The following is a 20,779-nucleotide window of genomic DNA, read 5'->3' on the forward strand; positions in this document are numbered from 1 at the left end:
GATGAGAATAGTCAACAAACAGTTAAGACCAAGCACGCCAAATTAAACATAGACATGAATGAACCATTCCTGCAAGGTATTATTTTCATCAAACTTGTTTTTGCTTTTCAACGTGGGGGGCGGGGGTAATAATTTTCTGATTTTCATATATCTTTTTTGTTCTTTACCCTTTTGTGTCTCTTATGTTAAAGATGAACGACAAGTGCTCACAGATAAGGGTTCAAGTGATTGGGCTCGTTATTTGGATGAGGCAACACAAAAGTATTTCTTCTACAGTGACAACATACAAACATTACGTCTCTTTGAAAATCAGGACGATTCTGGTACTAAAATAAAGGAGCCCGAACTGTGGCGTCCTCTCGGCATGTCAACACACGCATATGAAAAGAAAATTCAGGTCAATAATTTTATGGATTTCTTTTTTGAAGAGCCTTTTTTTCAAACTTTTTATTTCCAAATCATTTTTTAATCTTTTTTCATCAAGCAGATGGCAAAGAATAACAGCCCTCCTAAGAGCAACGAACAAGCGAAAAATATTGTCTCCAAAGTAGCAAAAAGAAGCAGCAAGAAATCGAACTTATGAATCGCCATCATTTTTTCTTGCACCTTTTTCTGTGTTTTTTGTTATTTCCTCACAGGAATCAATTTCTTTTTTTTCTCAATATCAAGGTTCCATGTGATTGGGCTCGTACGCCTCTTTGATAACGAGGATGGTAATGGTACTGAGATAAGGGAACCACAATTGTGGGGCCCTTTGGGCATGTCATGAGAGGCATATGAAAAGCAAATCCAGGTGAATAACTATGCAATTTGGTTTTGTGGAAACCTTTATTTCCAGATTTTTCTTTTTCCGAGCCATTTCAGTGAAACTTTTTTCCTTCAAACAGATGGCAAAGAATAATGGCCCTCCTAAGAGCACCGAAGAAGGTGACAATGTTGACTTGAAAGTAGCAGACACAAACAACAATAACTTCAATGTATGAAACACCAACATAATTTAATTTATTTTTCTTTGGACAATATCAAAGTTACAAATATTTCCTTTTTGGGCAAGTTATGACACGCTTATAAGGAACAAATTCAGTTCAATAACTATGGCATTTCTTTATTTGGAAAACCTTTTTTTCAAAACAGTTGTTGAACCCTTTTTATTTGAAACTTTTTTCCATGAAGGAGATGGCAAAACAATAATGGTCCTCCTAAGAACTGTGAACAAAGGGACAATGTTGACTTGAAAGAAGCAGATAGAAGAAGCAATAACTTAAATGTATGAATCACAAACATCATTTTGTTACGCATTGTTTATTTTATGTATACTTTTCCTTGTAGCATTGATTTTATTTTTTTCTCAACATCAAAGGTTATATATATTTTCGTTTTGGAACCATCATTTTTGTAGAACACAAATAGTACCAAACAAAAGGTCTTCTCTGTGCATTGTACGGAACAACCTCGAAGCTTAAGCCACACTTGTGAAACACCCTGTCCTATGACCGCAATCAGACCAGATGGAAGCGTTATAGACCTGGTGAGAATAACAAACATTTTTTGGTCATATACAAAACGATATTTCAACATTTTTTTGCTTCATGTGAGAGATAATGTTTTCCACATCAAGGGACAGACGACACCTAACGATCATGATCCATTTGAGTGGAATCAGGACCAAACATGTTACTCACCAAGGAACAAGAGCAACAGATTCTTATCAGGCAGTTCATCGCATAAAACAAAGATTGTACAATCTATATGCCTCAGACCTCATTTTTTATGTTGTTTCTACAGTACGTTTACTTTTTTTTATTCATATAGTTAATGATACTTTTTGGGAAATCATTTTTGCATCAGGGTTCTCCGAATCATTCAATAATAGGAAGAAGATTGTTCCCAGGCGAATGCAACCATGGATATTTAGCGGATGGCACCGAACAAGAACCAATAACCTTCAAATACAGCCAACCTGTAGTTATTTTTTATGCGTCTTGTCATGTTTTTATTCTATTTATTTGAGTGCCTTTTATGTTTACCCTATTTATTATAGGTTTTTGACAAAATAGTATGAAAATTGCAGGCATCACCAGAGTTGCAAATTCTTGGGGAAAGGTCTCTACAAGAAAACTTCTTGAACATGCTTGGCAACTCAAATAAGCACTACAACACCCGTCTATTCTTACGAAGCACAAGCAATTCATTTCGCAAGAAAAATGTGCCAACCAAAAGAATTGTACAACGTAGCAGATATCTGTGCTCACCTTATGACAACAAAGACAGGGGATCACTCATGATCCATGAAATTCAGCTATACAACAACCTCATGATCTTAAGTAGAAGTGCATATTTTAAGGGGTAACTATTCAACCACAAACTTTCTTGTAACTTGTTCTGCTTTTTAATTTTATGTTCATTTTTTCTTTAATATCTTTTCATTTCTTCTGCACTTTTGGTACACGAGATGGGTTGTTGAGATTGATAATACCAAGGTATCTATGGAACAGTTAGGGAATTCTTTCAGAGAGAAAGGATGGGTAGGGTTATACGTCATAAACGTGTTTTGTCGGAAACTTTTTAGGGACAATCACCCTAGAACATCTCAGAGAAATTTCTTCTTCCACACAGCTAGTGTAATCTAAGAGATTTTCTTTTTTCGTGCCCAACATTTTTGCTCAATCCATTTTTTTTCTTAAAACACAACAAATACTTTTTTTGTGTTTTCCATCTGAGAGAAGTTGATGTTAATTTGTCATTTTTCTGTCGTAGGAATACTTTCTACAAAAGTGAAGAACGAAGCTTCAAGATTACAATGGAGAGATAGACTAATAAAAAGTTTCATTGGAGCAGGGAAAGCAAGAGACCTTCAGCTGTGCAACGAAGTATGTTTCTTTGTTTTATACCTTTTGTGACATGAATTTTTTCCGTGTATCTATAATATGTTTTATCATTCATTTTCTCTCCTCACACGTGTTTTTACTGTTTTGAAGCTGTTTTTTCCAACGATACACAGATCGCACTGGTTTGTCTTCCTAGTAGACCTGAGTGCTCGAAAATTCATTTTCCTAGACTCAAAATATGATGGAGAACACACATTCCGTAAGGAAATCAAGCACATGATGATTAGTTGTAATGGAGGTAAACATAGAAACAGCAGCTGCAACTACTCAAGTGTTGTAACAACTTTTTCTTTATTTCATCAAACAGGTTGAAAATTTCTAACAAGTTTGGAACGCTGCTGGCCTAAGGAACATGGGGTTCAGACACTACGCAATTGCATATCCAAACCTACCAAAGCATGATGGAGAGTTAGTTACAACACCTATGTTGTATTTTTGACATATGCTAGTTTTTTTTCTTTTTGATATGTTGTCATTTTTCTAATATAGTGTCATTTTTTGTTAGCGACGTGTGTGGGATTCTTGTGTTGAAGTGGTTAGAGAATTGGCGTTCAAGGAATGCAATGCAAATAGTTTTAAGGCAAGAAGATGTCCAGGATGCACGCATCAGACTTACCATTGACATTCTATTCAGTGAACACAACATTTTAACAGAAGGAAAAAGGATTGTAAAGGATTTTTAAAGTACAAGTTAAGGTTATAGTTCTTTTTCCCACTCTTTTCGCGATGCCTCATTTTTTGCATGCCTTCTATCTTGTTGATTAATTTATCTTGTTTTTGTAACATTTTTATTCAGATGAAATTCAATACAATCTACACTCGACATAGCAAAAGGGGAAGAAAACTCCATGATACACATATCAAAAGGAACTCATTTGTACTTATCACATGGTTCACATAGCAAAAGCAAAGTGACTCCATGGTTCACATAGCAAAAGCAAAGTGACTCCATGGTTAACATAGCAAAAGGAAGAAGACTCAACGTTGTCTAGGGTGATCTAATCATATAACCAAACCAAATGCATTGTTGTACTTAGGCACTGTTGGTAGATAATGTACGAATGGAGAAGTGTGGAATGTATTTTTCTTTGTTATGTGTTTTTTCGCTGGATATGTATGTGGGGCAATATATATTTTGTTAATCCATCCAAATCAGCACTACAGCCACAAGAGGTGGTGCTCGAGATTTATTATATGAACATCAACTCTGAAGATCATACCAAAAACCTAGAGGAGTGACACAATTTTACGAGTGACTTTTTTATACGTTGTTTATGCATGATTATTTGTATTAATTACATTTTTCAACATACATAAAAACATTCACCCTTTTTGTCTTTAGTTTGTGTAGGGATTTTTCTGAAGAGGAAAAGAAGGAGGGAAAAAACTTTCAAGACCGTAAAGCAAATGCAACATCAAAATCATTCAAGTAAGCTTTTCTTCAACCTGTCACTCCCGTATTTTTTTGTTCCCCTAGAAATCATAAAATATTACAACGCATTTCTTCATATAGTCATGATCACAATATTTTTTTAAAGTAGCTCCATCACTACATGGGTAAAAGAAAAGAAAAAATTTCAAAACATTCCAATCATCTCATTCTTGTCTTTCTACTGTTGATTGGTTTTGTGTTTTGCCTCTCTTCTTTGCCCGTCCCCCTGTTGTTTGATTTTTTTTTGTTGGTGCTGCTCAAACAAAAGAAAACAAAAAATAGTACAAGGGGGTAGAATCATAAATAGTAACAACATCAACCATTTTCAAAGAAAAGAAGGGGAAACTACTTTTCCAGGTCACCTGATGCACGTTTTTTGGGGACCTTTTGTCGTTGTGGCTGAACAACACTATCATCGCGCGATGTGCAAGTAACAATGTTGTGTGTTTCAGAACCACAAGGACTACAATGAATCTTTTGCTTGGCCAGCAAAGTTTCCATGAATGTCTTGTATCACCCTATTTATGGATGTCCTTTTGATACAGCAACATGAGGATCTTGCAAGTTGTCCTCATAACCATCTGGATGCGGGCCTGTCCAGCAATCTTCCAGATTTGTTTGGCAACATGTGTTTTCTCACCTTCAGTAGCTTCATCTTCCTTAGTCATCTCGTCCAACCTTTGTTGCACTCTCTCACTCTCTCCAACAACATACAAATATTTCCTATTTGTTGAGGCACCATCAGAAGCCATGTCATTTAGCCTGCTAGAAAGAAGTGTGTACCTCAAGTGTTGACTACCAGCAGTTAGGTCAATAGGCACATTAAAACGCTTGACTGGTATATCCTTTTCATCTTTTTGCATCCATCTGTCAATGTAGTATTTTTCACGCAACTTTGACATGTTAAGATGAGAAAGAACCCTAAGGTCATGACTACACAGAATTCCATCCTTCAAGAATTTAGCACATATGCAACTAAATTCCTGTTGTTGCATGTTGACTTCAACAATAAACCTTCTTTATTTGAAATCTTTTACATCCACCATTTCTGTCTTGTAAACTTCATACCTCACATTTCACACAATTTCTTCAACATGTAAATTCATAACAAATTTTATCTGCTTTTGGAACCTGTAGAAGATTTTACTATTGTACATTGCTGCTGCCTGAATCTCAAGTTCACTCTGAGCCCAGAAAGTTGGTTGAGTTGTCCTTTTTATTGAGTCCTCTTGCTGCTCATTATCTTGAATATTTTGAGAAATCCTTTGATATTCTTCCAAGAAATATATCACACTGTGAGTTGAAGTTATGTTATCCTCTCATCATGCAGTAGAATGAATGAATGGGGAAAAAAAATTCTTTTTGAAGTACACTAGAACGAATCTCTTTTTTTTCCATATAAGATTAAAATATTTCACATGTTGAACTCCATATCTCTCTATCATATCTGGCCACAATCTTTCAGACTCAGCCTCTCTCAACGAGTTGTGTATGATATCACTGAAATCATCATGCATGTTTTCCTTTGTTGCAAACGTCCCACGGCATTTTTCTTCAGCTTTCTTTTTAACGTGGAATAGGCATCGTCTGTGAACAGAATTAGGGAAAACCATAGGAATTGTCGTCTTCATGGCTGCATCTTCATCTGTGATGATTGTGACAGGAGCTTTGCCTCCTATGCAATGAAGGAATGTCTCAAACAACCACTTAAATGTATCAGTTGACTCATTCTCAATTATGGAACAAGCAAACAAGCAATTCTGACCGTGACCTATGATGCCAACAAAAGGAGCGAATGGTAGATTGTATTTGTTTGTCTTGAATGTTGTGTCAAAGCTCAAGAAATCACCATACAAGTCGTACATCTTTCTTGCATATCCATCAGCCCAGAAAATACATAACACCTTGCTTGCCTCGTCAGAAACCTTAGCTATCTTGAACGCATAATAGAACCTTGGATCCTCTGCTTGCCTTTTTCTGAAGTAAGTCAGCACTTGCATCATGTCATTTTTGTTAGTCTCCTTTCCAATCGTTGTCCTCACATTGTTGATATTTTTTAGTGTAAGGAGTATTGCCACCTCTCGAGAAACTTAGGATTGTCATTATCTTTCTTGTTGGCAGAATTGAATGTGCAGATAAGAAGTTTCTCCTCCTCTGTCATATGCTTATGAGAACGCATATACTTTGTTTCAGACGGGGGACTCAAATCATGGTTGTGTTCAAGGTTGATGGTTGTAATTACCCATTTCTCATTTTTCTTGGTGATAATCAGTTGAGCCATACAACCAGTTATATCAATGGTGTTGGTTTTCTTCTTTTTCAAGTTTTCCAGTGGAACCTGTCGTGTTTTTTGCTGTCTTGTTTCCCGACGTTTCCTCAGCCTTGCCTCCTTCTCTTCTTCATCAATCCTTCTCCCAGAGCGGTTACATTTGAAAGTAATTCTTATCGATGCACTCCCACCTTCCTTCTTTGCACAAAAGAACCTGCCTTCTTGACACATAAGCCACAAATTGACGCATACTCATCGTAGAATCCAAACGCTGCTTCTTGGTTGTCAAATGCCATGTCAACTAGTGGCACATGATGGCTACGGACTTCCTGGCTGCACGTACGAGCCACAACAATACTTTCATCTTCAAGGAACATGAGGATGTCATCTTGTGTTAGTTGTTCTTTTTTGACTCCCATTTCAGTGTTTTCTTGTTCTCCAACATTATCAACATCCATATCAATACTTTTTCCTTTATGTCCAAGGGAAAGCTCATCTTCCGATTCACTGTCTGTATCATCTTCATCAAGCAACTGCACAGAGGTGAGTTCTATTGCTTCCTCAGGTTGTTCAGTGTAACAATTCAGATCTTGCGGGCTTTCAAAAAATGAATTTTCAATGAAAGGGAACTCTTCTCGACATTGATTGTTCTCAACTTCTGATGGACCTGTTCTTGTTTGAGCACTTGTTTGCATTGGATCCTCTGATGTTGCTCTTCCATATCGCCCAATTATCATGAATATTTCATTCTGAAAGTTTTTTGATAGCAAGAAGAGATTTACTTTAGCGACGGTATACATATGTAAGTTTATACAAAAGAAATCATTTGATGCCAATGTTTTTTCTATTCAAGTTCATGAAGACAAACCTCACTATGAAGCAGCCGCTCTTCTTGGGATTGAGATGATGCATACTTTGCACCCTGCCAGGATACAAAAAACAAACACTCATTTGTTAATGTTTATTCTTCAGAATTTTTTGTTGTTTTTTAGCAAAGTAGTGAGTCAGGAGCAAACCTCTTGTTCAGCATCAAACATCAATTGCATTTAAGACATAGGTGCATCACTCGTCATGTTCATGAGCTGCATTCCCTATTTTAAATGAGAATAATAATGTTTTTCAGCGTCAACAAGCCATATTTTCCTTTTAGCACGTTATTAGCATGATCGTAGCTGCATCATTGGTCATGTAACATACTTACAGGAGACTGATTCCTTCATGTTTCTGTAAAATGGCTTGTCGAAGCTCCAACAAACAGATATGTCCATTGATCCACCTGCCATAATAATCATTTTATATGTAATAAAAAAATTGAAATTAAAAATTAGGAAGCAGACTTAACAACATTTTTGAGTAACAACAGTAATTAAGAAGCATCGAATGGACAACTATTTTCCTGATGTTGTAGTCATTTGCTGTTTTTTACTTATGTAGACACTGCCCTCATCAAAAGGGGCGAGATTTTGTACCGATGTTTCTTTTTTTATGCGTACCTGTAGTGGATTGTTGTTACTCCTGTAGTCTAGTGTGATAGCCCGAGACCGACGTTCCAGAAGATTCCCCTTTTATACCGTTCTCGCCGTATGGTTCCTTTGTCTGTCGCATACATCATCACATCATTTGCATCATCTGCATTGTATCGGCATCTCCGTTGCCGCCAGTTTTCAAAACTTGCATTCGTTATTAGTTGCCGATTCTCTCCGTGTTCGTCGTTGCCCGTGTTGAGCCCGACCACACACGCACGCGCCCGCGGCATCGTCAAAATCTTGTTTTTAAAAGTGTGTGTAAAATATTCTTGGATTGGGGTCGAAACTTGACGTGCGGTCTTATTTAGATATAGGTAGGCCGCCTGTCAATGTTCATCGCAATCGGAGTCCATCTGGTACCCGAACGGTTGATCGTAGTGGCACCGTCTTCGGTTATTCGTCGGGCATTTTTCGGTATTGTAAATCACGTTGCCGGGTGCCCGTTTTCCCTCTCGTCTCCGGCTGGCCACTCTACACGGGCACTTAGCCCGTCCCTGGGTCGAGATCGTCCGATTTAGGTCGCCCAGTTGAAACCGGGGCGAAAAACTGCTAAACCTAGCCCCCCATTGTTATAAATAGGCCTCCCATGCCATTTTAGCGCAGCCATCCCTAGTTACTCGTTTTCCGCGCCGCCCCGAAACCCTAGCCGCCTCCCTCCTATCTCTCCTCAGCCGCTAGGGCCCACCGGCCTGAAGGGAGCAGCGCCCGCGAGCTCGCCCGAGGCAGGCAGCAGCCCGAGCGCCCGCGCCTCTGCCCCGAGCCAGCCCCTGCTTGCCTAGGTCGCCGTTGCCTCTCATCGTGCCGCCGCCGGCGGCAACCGCCTCCATTTCCCCGCACCGCAGAGCCTCGGCCCAGCTCGCCCTCTCCTCTAGGCCGGCCTGCTCAGGCCCGAGGTGAGCCTCTCCCCCCTGCTGCCCTATCTAGCACCGCAGACGCATTATTCTATATTGCGCCACCCTCTTTCGGCCCGTGTAGTTATTTCGGTTTTTCCGAATTTTAATTTCAGAAATAAACGCTAAATTTTCAAACGCCCGTAACTTTTATTTTGTGTATTGGATCGGAACGTTTTAAATATGTAGATCGTGTAGTTTTCTGCGTAGATTAATATTTGCAACTTGCATGCATGTTTGGAGTAGTCTGACTTGCCGTATGCCTAGTTTTGCGTGCTATCTTAATAGGGAATTATCCCGTATTTATTTTTGTGCGTGTCCGATTGCTTAAACCCCGTAGATGAAATGCTCATATTTTTAGGGACCTTTTGTCATGTATTTTAGCGTAGTTGTTTGCATTTTTGCGTGTAGGTTCTGTCGCTAGTTTGTTATATCGCGTTTAGGACATATTCTTGCATATACGTGTGGTGATATTATTATTTTGCAACCCCTCATATTATACATGTTTTCGGGGTAGAAAAGTCCATATAATTTAACTGTGCATTTAGTTTTAGCTTTGGAGCAAGTTAGTGCGCGTGATATTTTCCCATGTTGCCTTTTGTTTATTTTGTGCGACTTAATCCGTGCATGATATGAATGAGTTGTCAACTAGAGATATGCCCTTGGATGTGTAGGCTAGCCTCTAGTAATTTTGGTTGCAATAGAAATCCATGTTTAGGTGTTGTTTTCTTGTTCTCAACATGCTAGAAAATAGTGCTTATTTGGAGATGCTGAAATATTTCTAAGTCTGAAATCTGTTATATTTTGTTGCTGTCTTGTCATGAGTTTATCTGGCGATCTGTAGCTCTTTTGAGGTTGGTGCAATGGAGTTAGTTGTAGACCTTAAGATTCTCTAGCATGCTTGAATTTTCATGCCATTTGGAGACCTATAGAATATAGTTTTGTTGTTGTTAATATGCCTTCAGATCGAAAACTGCACTGTCATAAACTGATATTTTCACTAAGTCTGAAACTCTGTGTGAGATGCCATTTTGTGAGTTCTTTTCCTAGTGATCCATGCTTCCATGCTAAATGTTATTAGTAGTATATTGTAGTGCATCTTGCCCTTTACTGTCTCATGCCTTGTTTGAGCATTTTGGATTTGTGTAGCTTGTTGTTCGAGGGTGTAGAAAATGCCATGTTGCTGTTTTGGGCAGATTGTAGTGATTTCTTGTTTAGCTCGTAGTTGTTGAACCGTTGCTCCGTTTTGATCATGTCCTACATGAAACTTGCTTAGAATCTCATGTAGTTTCATGTTATCTTGCTCGTTGTATGTTTTTAAATGCTTGTGACTGTTGTTGCACACATTTTGCATTCATGCCATCGTATCTTGCGGTGTTTGTATCTTTTGAACCGTAGCTCCATTGGAGATGTTCTCTATGTGTAAATTGATTGTAACAACGCGTAGAATCACGTGAACCTATTTATTTTTCTGTTTAACAAATATTTAAACGTGTTAGTTCAGATCTGGACAGAATTATAAATTGACGTATGAGGTCATCTAAGAGATGCTATATGTCGTTTCCGACCTCATTTAAACTGCCTAGATGGGTTGTTTAATTACGCTTCACCTCTTGCCTTGTTTAACCACATTTAATATTGCCGTATACCTAATCGGGATAGAAATAAATAATTCGGATGTGGAGTTTCGTCAATATGCAACTCGCTGCATATTGAACTTCACTTAACGTGTAGTGTTTGCTTGTTGTGAATTGACATGTCGTGTCTTACATATATTCAACTGATCATGCATCATATGTGGATTTCATCTTGTCGTGCATGTGCCGTGGTGAATATCGTGTGTTGATTCTTGTTTCCGGTTTGCTTCGTCTCGATAGAGTTCCGCAAGCGTGTCGGAATGTGAGGACTCGTTCGACTACATTGATTCGTCTGCTTCACGGAGTCATTCTTATTCCAAGTGGGATCTCAGGCAAGATGACCATTTCCCCGGATACCATTACTATCATTGCCATGCTAGTTTTACGGTTTCTATCGTTATGTCTCGCTGCCTACCACCTGTTAAATATCAGCCTCTCAACATTGCCATGAAAACCTTCAACCGTTCACCACCTAGCAAACCACTGATTGGCTATGTTACCGCTTGCTTTACCATGTGGTAGCGTTGCTAGTGGCAGGTGCAGTTGCTTACATGTGATAACATGGGTTCCTTGTTATATGACCATATTAATGCTAAATAATTTAATGCACATATGTACTTGGTAAAAGGTGGAAGGCTCGGCCTTTCTAGCCTGGTGTTTTGTTCCACCTTTGTCGCCTTAGTTTTCGGTTACCGGTGTTATGTTCCATAAATGAGCGCTCCTAACATGCTTGGGGTTGTTATGGGGACCCCCTAGATTCTCGTTTTAGGATAAAGCTCGTCTGGCAAGGCCCAACATTGGTACTATACTTGCCCAACATAATAATTCTGTTAATAATGAAAAGCATATGGCGTCATGAACCCGAGGAGTAATTCTACATAACACAGGGAGGGCCAGTGCTGGTCCAAAAAAGAGCAGCTTATTAACGTTACTCGGGGCAACTCAGCGTTTGGCGTGGTAACCATCGCTCATCCGTCGTGTCCTGAGAACAAGATACGTGGCTCTTATCGGGATCGTCGACATGCCGGGCGGCCTTGCTGGACTTGTTGTACCTTTATCGAGCGTCTTGTGCGAGGGATTCCGAGGATGCTTTGAGCTAACTCGAGGTTGAGGTTTTCCAATAGGGATCCGAGGAGATCACGGGTTTCCCTGATCGAGGTTATTCCGTCGCAGCGTGTGATAGTTTGTGATGGACTAGTTGGAGCACCCCTGCAGGGTTAAATATTTCGGAAAGTCATGCCCGCGGTTATGTGGCAACGTGGAAACTTTGCTTAACACCGGTTCTAGATAACTTGAAGTTAACTTAATTAAAATATGCCAACTGAGTGCGTAACCATCACTGTCTCTTTCGTGAGTTCCTTCTCCGATCGAGGACACGGTGGGGTTATGTTTGACGTAAGTAGGTGTTCAAGATCATTCATTTGATCAACAGTAGTTCACGTCCGCTATGCGTAGATCACCGCCCTCTTATTTCTTGTACTCGTAAGTTAGCCACCTCATATAATGCTTAGTCGCTTGCTGCAGCCTCACCACTTAACCATACCTCACCCATTAAGCTTTGCTAGTCTTGATACCTTTGGAAATGAGATTGCTGAGTCCCCTGTGGCTCACAGATTACTACAACACCAGTTGCAGGTACATGTAAAGATTACTTGATGCGAGCGCGTTGGTTGATCATTTGGAGTTGCTTCTTCTTCTTCTTCTTCATCATCGATCTAGGATGGGTTCCAGGCCGGCAGCCTGGGATAGCAAAGATGGACGTCGTTCTTTTCTCGTTTGTTTTCGTCCATACTCGGACCCTTCTCTTCTTCGTGATATTTTATGTATTGTACTGATGTGACTCTGATGTAGCATGTGGCGAGTGTAAGCCAATTCCATATACTCTTCTCTTCAGTACATGTACTTGTAACGATATCCATTCTTGCGAAACGACGAGATGCGCTTCTATCCCTGTCGAGGCCCTCGCGCCAAAATAAGGATAGGATCGCCTCTTGGGCGTTTACACCTGGATTGATGTCTCTCATGTTATGTAGGTGAGTATTTGTTTGCGCTTGGTTGTAACTACAACCAGGAGCAATTTAATGATCCAACCACAATCTATGCGATGTTGCATGCACTTTGCTCGACTCACCACATGGAAAACCACAATTTTGGTTGTTGTACGACATCGCCTGCAAACGAACAACATTTTCTTTTCAGTTTCAAGTATGTGTACCAAGCTGCATATCTTTGTTTTTTGAAGTCCATGAAAATGCACTACCTTTTAAGTGTACGAAGCTACATCATGTCTGATATCTAACCTGATTACCAAGCAGGTAGCCTCCATAAGTGGTAAGTATAGCTTCATTGCCAGAGAAAAAAATTGATCAAAGAGTTTTTCTTTTCTTTTTCTACATGTTATAACCTTTCTTTGGATCATCAATTCCAGATAAAAATTAAAATAAAGACAAATTGAAAGCCCCAAGGAAACAATTGGCAAAACAAATCAAAGCAGGTTACCTTGGTGAGTTCTCTAAGTCCTTTGCTCAGCTTCCCCATCTGGATCCGTGCCGCACACAGTTTTTGTGTTGTTTTTGCGTGTCCTAAATCTTCCCAAACTTTGTTTCAGCTACATCAGGCCACAGATCTAGGATATTTTCTTGGCCAGGGATGGGCAGGAGGATGGCTGGCGGTAGGGTTGGGGATGGCCAGGAGTGGTGGCTGGCAGCAGGGAATGGGCATGAGGGTGGCTGGCGACCGGGGATGGGAAGCAGAGGGATGAAGGGTTTTTCCTCTTCGAGGTCACGTGACAATGGAAGACAGGATATAAAGGTAGCAGGCCCAGATGGAAAAGAAAAAGACAAACAACCCAGATAGGAAATAAAACTTAGATAGTTGTGCTCTAGGTGCTCCTTATAATCAATGGGCTAAAGAGAAAATGGGCTGGGACATAAATGGGTTGGACAAGGGACAAACTGGCTGCACAGAAAAAGAAAAAGTGACATCACACCCATGTCAGGTGACTAAGACCATAGAGAAAACTTAGCTAGTTGTGTTCTATACGCTTTCATAAAAATAAGGTAACTAAAACCAGATGTAATGTGTAGAACCATAATTATTTTTCAAAACAGTTCGATGGGGATCCTACTTTGAAATTGAGGGAGCAACCCTGAATAGATGGTGGAAAGGCCAATGATGAAGAAAAGGATATACTACTTGATCAACGAATTATTAGGCACTCGATAGAGGCGTTACCACCACATTCTTATTCTCTCATCACTTACAAGAAACCAAGATAATCACACTAAAGCCAACTAATCCTGGGAAAGATGCTGCATCACTCCCTAATCATCTCAAGTTTATCTGGACACAAAGAAAAAGCAGAAAACAGAGCATCTTCTTCCTCCCTGATCACTCATTCTGATTCGCCAAAAAGCCCTCAAAACCTCTCTAAAGCCCTGCGGAAGGGCCCCAGCCCCCCAACACGCACAAGTGCTTTCCCAGACACCAGCCATTATCACCAGCATCTCAGTCAGCCTCAGTCTCGTCCTCTCCTCACTCCCCGTCCCCCACCCTCCACTCCCTCCCCCAATGGAGGCGCACGCTCACCTGTTGCTGTGCGTCCTCGTTCTCCTTGCAGGCCACTCGCTCTCCAATGCCAGTGGCGACACCGACGTCTCGAGCAGCGGCGGCACGACGGCGACCTACATCGTGTTCATGGACCCGGCGGCCATGCCGGCGGCGCACCCATCCCCGGCTCATTGGCACGCGGCGCACCTCCAGTCCCTGTCCATCGACCCGGCGCGCCACCTGCTCTACTCCTACTCCGTCGCTGCGCACGGTTTCGCGGCGGCGCTGCTCCCGCACCACCTGGCGCTCCTCCGCGACAGCCCGGGCGTGCTGCAGGTCGTGCCGGACACCGTGTTCCAGCTCCACACCACGCGCACCCCGGAGTTCTTGGGACTGCTCTCCCCGGCGTACCAGCCGGCCATCCGCAACCTGGACGCGGCCTCGCACGACGTGGTCATAGGGGTTCTTGACACCGGCGTCTGGCCGGAGTCGCCGAGCTTCGCGGGCGGCGACCTCCCGCCCCCACCCGCGCATTGGAAGGGCGTGTGCGAGGCCGGCGTGGACTTCCCGGCGAGCGCATGCGGGAGGAAGCTCGTAGGCGCGCGGAGCTTCTCTCGGGGCTTCCGCGCCGCGAACGGCGGCCGCGGCGGAATGGGCGTGGGGAGGCGGTCTGCGCGGGACAGGGACGGGCACGGGACGCACACGGCGACGACTGCCGCGGGCGCCGCGGTGGCCAACGCGAGCCTGTTCGGGTACGCCACAGGGACGGCACGCGGAATGGCGCCCGGGGCTCGCGTGGCGGCGTACAAGGTGTGCTGGCCGGAGGGGTGCCTCGGCTCTGACATTCTGGCTGGCATTGACTCCGCCGTGGCCGACGGCGTGGGCGTCCTATCCCTGTCGCTCGGTGGCGGCGCGGCGCCGTACTACCGGGACACCGTGGCAGTCGGCGCCTTCGGTGCCGCGGCGGCCGGCGTGTTCGTGGCCTGCTCAGCAGGCAACTCCGGCCCGTCCGGCGCCACGGTCGCGAACTCCGCGCCGTGGGTGACCACCGTCGGCGCGGGCACGCTGGACCGCGACTTCCCTGCCTACGTCACGCTCCCATCCGGCGCGCGTCTGGCCGGGGTGTCCCTCTACGCCCAATCCGGCCGCCCCGTCATGCTCCCTCTCGTCTACGGTGGCAGCCGCGACAACGCGAGCAAGCTCTGTCTGTCGGGCACGCTCAACCCGGCCTCCGTGCGCGGCAAGATTGTGCTGTGCGACCGCGGCGTGAACGCGCGCGTGGAGAAGGGCGCCGTCGTCAAGGCCGCCGGCGGCGCCGGGATGGTGCTGGCGAACACGGCAGCGAGCGGGGAGGAGCTCGTGGCGGACAGCCACCTCCTCCCGGCCGTGGCGGTGGGGAAGTCGACCGGTGACAAGATACGGGACTACGCCCAAAGCGGTGGCCGGCCGATGGCAATGCTGAGCTTCGGCGGCACGGCCCTCGGCATCCGGCCGTCGCCCGTCGTGGCGGCGTTCAGCTCCCGCGGGCCCAACACAGTCGTGCCCGACATCCTGAAGCCGGACATGATAGGTCCGGGCGTGAACATCCTGGCCGGGTGGTCCGGCGTCAAAGGGCCGACAGGGCTCGCCAAGGACAGCCGCCGGACTAGCTTCAACATCATCTCCGGTGAGTGCACCGTTCAGATTCAGTTTCTGCTGATACTGTCATCATGTTTGGAATTACCACTCAGTTTTTTTACAGCTTGCACAAATTGCCCATGAAAAAAATGCTACCCACAACCACAAACAGAGCCTTTGGACTTTTGTTTCAAAAAAGGCGCCATTTCATTTCAACTTTCGCTGCTCGTTGGAAGAAACAGAAACAGCACTTGTTTTCGCTGCCTTTTGTCAGAGGTGCACATGTGATGCTCTACACGACGACTAGACTAGATGTGAAACCTTTCAAAGCCAACACCAGCAAAGAAAGTTACTTTCCCTTGTTACTTTTTGGTTTGAGTGGTTTCTAGCATTGCATGCTGGATCTTGTCTCGTGGCAAGATACGATATTCCATTGAAACAACACTGCCTTGTGTTTTGTGAGATGTCACTGAACAATAGTCTGATTGTGATTCCTGCAGGGACATCGATGTCGTGCCCACACATCAGCGGACTCGCCGCGCTGCTCAAGGCGGCGCACCCAAACTGGAGCCCTGCGGCCATCAAGTCGGCGCTGATGACCACCACATACACCATGGACAACACCAACTCCTCGCTCCGGGACGCCGCCGGGAGCTCACCGGCGACCCCGTTCGGCTTCGGCGCAGGCCATGTCGACCCACAGAAGGCGCTCTCCCCGGGCCTCGTGTACGACATCTCCACCAACGACTACGCCGCCTTCCTCTGCTCCCTGGACTACAGCGCGACCCACATCCGGGTGATCACCAAGATGTCCAACGTCTCGTGCCCGCCGAGGTCCCGCCCCGGCGACCTCAACTACCCGTCCTTCTCGGTCGTGTTCAGGAAGAAGGCGAGGCACGCCGTGAGGTACAGGAGGGAGCTCACCAACGTCGGCCCGGCAATGGCCGTCTACGACGTGAAGGTGAGCGGCCCTGCGTCCGTCGGCGTCACGGTGACGCCGGCGAAGCTCGTGTTCAAGAAGGTGGGGCAGAAGCAGAGGTACTATGTCACCTTCGAATCCAAGGCCGCCGGCGCGGGCCGCGCCAAGCCGGACTTCGGGTGGATATCATGGGTGAGTGACGAGCATGTCGTCCGCAGCCCGGTCGCCTACACATGGAAGATGTGAGGGCAGTTATGCTCAGGTTCAGGAGAAGATGAAAGATAGCTAGATAGCTTGATGTAGTTTGCTGGTCGCTTTGCAAAGAGAATCTGCGCGAAGCTCTGAAGTGCAAACCTTGAGTTCTTCCTCGGTGCCGGTCGGTCGCTCGCCGGACTTTGTTTCCCCTTACGGTTGTTAGTTGTTACTTGCCCGGCGACAAGATTGTGCGCCGTTAACGTGTGAGGTTTGAGTTTCATTTTTCTTCTTTCTTTCTACGTTCTATGCTTGCAAGCGAGAAATAACCCTGAACTGAAGTGGCTCAGCCGTTTGATCCCAATTTGTCATCCTGGTGCTCCTGAATTGATGCAAAATGATGAAAAAATTGTTTGAATTTCTCCTGGGCAACATCAACATGGTTGCTTGGAACTGTATGTTTGAACCAGCTTGTTCTTGTTTGCAGTCTCTTTTGCTTTTTCGTCAGAACGGGCATTGCATGCAGATCCAGCATGGTGATTCAGTGGTCTTAAATCAGATGCCAGTTGGTCCAGACACAAGTCTCAATTCTGGGATGCGATCAAGTAGAGTGTTCCATAAATCTGGCGAGGTAGCCAAAAGTAAATCATTGCAAAAGATTCTTCTTGGAATTTGATGTGTGTCACTTTGAGCTCTGTTCGGCTAGCCTTTACAACAGAAAACTGAATAAAAATGCCAAAGGCTGGGCGCCTGGGCCTGAACCGAACCTAATCTAAGGGCATCTCCAACGCCAACGAAACGCCACGCATAATTTTGCGACGGTTTTGATCACGTTATGGGCGATCTGGCATGCGCGAAGGAAAGCTATTCATTTCCTGAGCACGATTTCCAGAGCCCCCGAGCTACACATCTGTTTAGACGGAAGTATATGCGGGAGCTAGAGGAATGCAAGCCGAAACCGGCGGCTCAACAAAGTCATCATGAATAGTCGGCGTTACACCGTGCACCTTTGGATCCCACCACAGGCTGGTGTCGCGAAAGTGCGTGTGAATGGACAGGGCCGGTCTATACATTTCATAGGCCCTGGGGCGACACAATAAAATAGGGTCCTTATAGACAGATAAAAATTTAAATTTATCGTATTTCAACAGCAATTCAGTAATCAGTACATAGTATAGATCAATTGTCTTTGAACAGGGACAATGAAACGCACGTCACATGTTATTTATTTGTAATAATCTAGAAAAGTACAACATAGTAGTACGTAAACAATATAGTTGTACAAAAGATCACTCTTCTAAGTGGCACAAAAAGACCATCATTTCATCAATTGATCTGCAAAACAAAAACCCATGTCAAAACTGGTACCAAACTTAGCACTTCATGTTTACATTGATGTTCAGATCTACGAAACTTACATTGGTTTCTAGCCTCCCCAGACTGCGTGTTCTTCACTCCATGTCTTCATCCGGATAAAATTTCTCTAAGGCTTCCTGCATAAGTCACAACAAAGCAAGCTTAGCACTTCATGTTTATATTATGAAGATACGATCTTGGTGTTTTTTCTAACACTTCGAGAAGCAAAGTCATCAATAATCACATCAACATTTATTTCATCCAGTTTATCTTTCTCAATGCATAAAGTAACAAGACCATTCAATCTTTTCTGTGACATTGTTGATCTCAAATAATTTTTCAATAGCTTCAACTTTGAGAAACTACGTTCAGCTGATGCTACAGTGACTGGTACAGTAACTAAAATTCGATAAGTTATTAATATATTTGGAAAATAGCCTATGTCTCTAACATACTCAAAAATCTCCATAGCACGCAATGGCACATCAGAATCTGCTAAAGTCATTTGCAACATTCGTAATTCTGAAAAGAGCTCATCTAATTCAACATCACCTTGAGAAAACGCTTCTACAAATTTAGCACAACATTTGCGTAATTCAACATCATTCAACGATTTTAAATCTTTCGAGGTAAGTAAAAAGCCAAATATACTTTGGAACACTTTAAGTTCTTCAAATCTGTTTTTTAGAGATACTTTTGCAACATCAACCATAACTAAGAAGTAATTAACTCCAAACGCCTTCTCAGCTAATAGAACATCTTCAACATTATCGGGTTCATCAAATTGCTTCTTCCTAGTAACATTACGTTTTACTGGAAACGATGGATCCATTCCCATTTCTGATGCAAGTCCTTTCGCAATCGTTAAACTAGATGCAAATCCTTCATTTCTGTAATTTAAAAAAAAGCATCATTCCTTCAATTTGCTGCAAAGTAGAGTCAACACACATGGTCGCACACTGCAACTTTTTTCTCACCGTGTTCACAACAAATAAAATGTCATGCCAAATGACCATGCCTAGTAAAATTCAAAACTACCAAGTGCATTATATAAATTTTTCGCATCCGTCTTTGACTTGGCATCATCACAAATTTTACCTAGCTCGGACAAAGCTATCCTTAATTGGGGTGCTTGATATCTAATAGCTTTAACACTCTTGATTCGACTCTCCCACCGCGTGTTAGACAAACCTTTCACAGTCAAATTTGGAATATGGTCAAGGAACACTTTCCCATCTTTTAGTGGAACTTGAAAACAAAACATAAATGCATTGCACAATTCCAAAAAAAAGGAATAGCTTTACTGCACGAACTTGCCATATCACACAAAGTAAGATTTAGACTATGACACACACATGGCATATACACAACACTTGAGTTAATTTCAAGCAATCGACTTTGTACCCCTTGTTTTTTTCCTTTCATGTTTGAACCATTATCGTAACCTTGGCCCCTCACATCATTAATATTTAGGCCATAAGACTTTATAGCATCAAGAAGTACACTAAAAAGACCCAAACCAGATGTGTCATCCACCTTCGAAAATTCCATAAAGAACCCCTCTATCTTAATTTTGTTATTGGACATGTTAACACATCTAATAATTAAAGTCATTCGTTCTTGATGACTAACATCCGGAGTGCAATCAAGAATTATGGAGAAATATTTGGCCTCTTTAACAATTTTTAGGATAGATGTTGTAACACTAGAGGCTAATAGAGAAATTAACTCATTTTGAATTTTGTGGCTGAGCTAATGATGATGAATCTCATCATTTTTTATTCTCCTAAGATGTTCCTGCATTATTGGATCAAATTCTGCAATCATCTCAACACATGCCAAGAAATTACCATTGTTGTGTTCGTAAAGTTTTTCACTAGATCCGCGAAAAGCTAAGTTGCGTTTAGCAAGAAACTTCACAATGGATACTAGTCTTATTAGCACTTGTCTCAAACGTTCTTTCTCCTTTGTGATCTGCTGCATCAAATCCTTATCAATTGTTTTACTTTTGGATAATCTGACTCTAAACTCATTCCAAGTGTTCATGTTTCTAATATGCTCTACACCATTTTCATGTTCTTTAAGTCTCTCGCTTAGATGCTTCCAAACTTTCAATCCATTACATGCTAATGAACTCTTGTTGTTATGGGATTGAAAACCTTACAACAAAAGCAATAGACCTTGTCAACATGTTTAGAGTAAAATAACCATTTCCTATCATGCATCTCCCCATTGCTTAATTTTCTGAAATAGTAATTGTGAAAAATGTCTAGAAGAACTATCTGATGGGAACAAAATATTCTCTTCTCTTACACGCCCCTTCTCTACTAAAATATGCCTAGCTTTATCATCCAAATTATTCGAGTGTCGTGGATCTAAGATATCAGTAGTAAAAGGTTGTTGTTCACTAACACTTGGAATTTCTAAATTTGTTGAATCAACTAGATTTTCATGCTCACTAAGATTAATTTCATCCTTGTTGGTAACATAATCTTCATCTAAAT

The 20,779-nt window shown here is 42.9% G+C and overlaps 1 protein-coding gene across 1 annotated transcript; it reads left to right on the plus strand.

Moving 5' to 3' along the window:
* The first annotated feature begins 13,939 nt into the window (after window positions 1-13,939).
* LOC123409133 (subtilisin-like protease SBT1.8) lies at window positions 13,940-17,337 on the plus strand. The gene is made up of 2 exons (XM_045102109.1): window positions 13,940-15,857; window positions 16,309-17,337. The coding sequence occupies exons 1-2, from the start codon at window positions 14,213-14,215 to the stop codon at window positions 16,971-16,973; spliced, it is 2,310 nt and encodes a 769-aa protein (XP_044958044.1). The 5' UTR covers window positions 13,940-14,212; the 3' UTR covers window positions 16,974-17,337.
* The last annotated feature ends 3,442 nt before the right edge of the window (window positions 17,338-20,779 follow it).

Source organism: Hordeum vulgare, chromosome 7H (genome assembly GCF_904849725.1).
Source record: "Hordeum vulgare subsp. vulgare chromosome 7H, MorexV3_pseudomolecules_assembly, whole genome shotgun sequence".
Lineage (NCBI taxonomy): Eukaryota > Viridiplantae > Streptophyta > Magnoliopsida > Poales > Poaceae > Hordeum > Hordeum vulgare.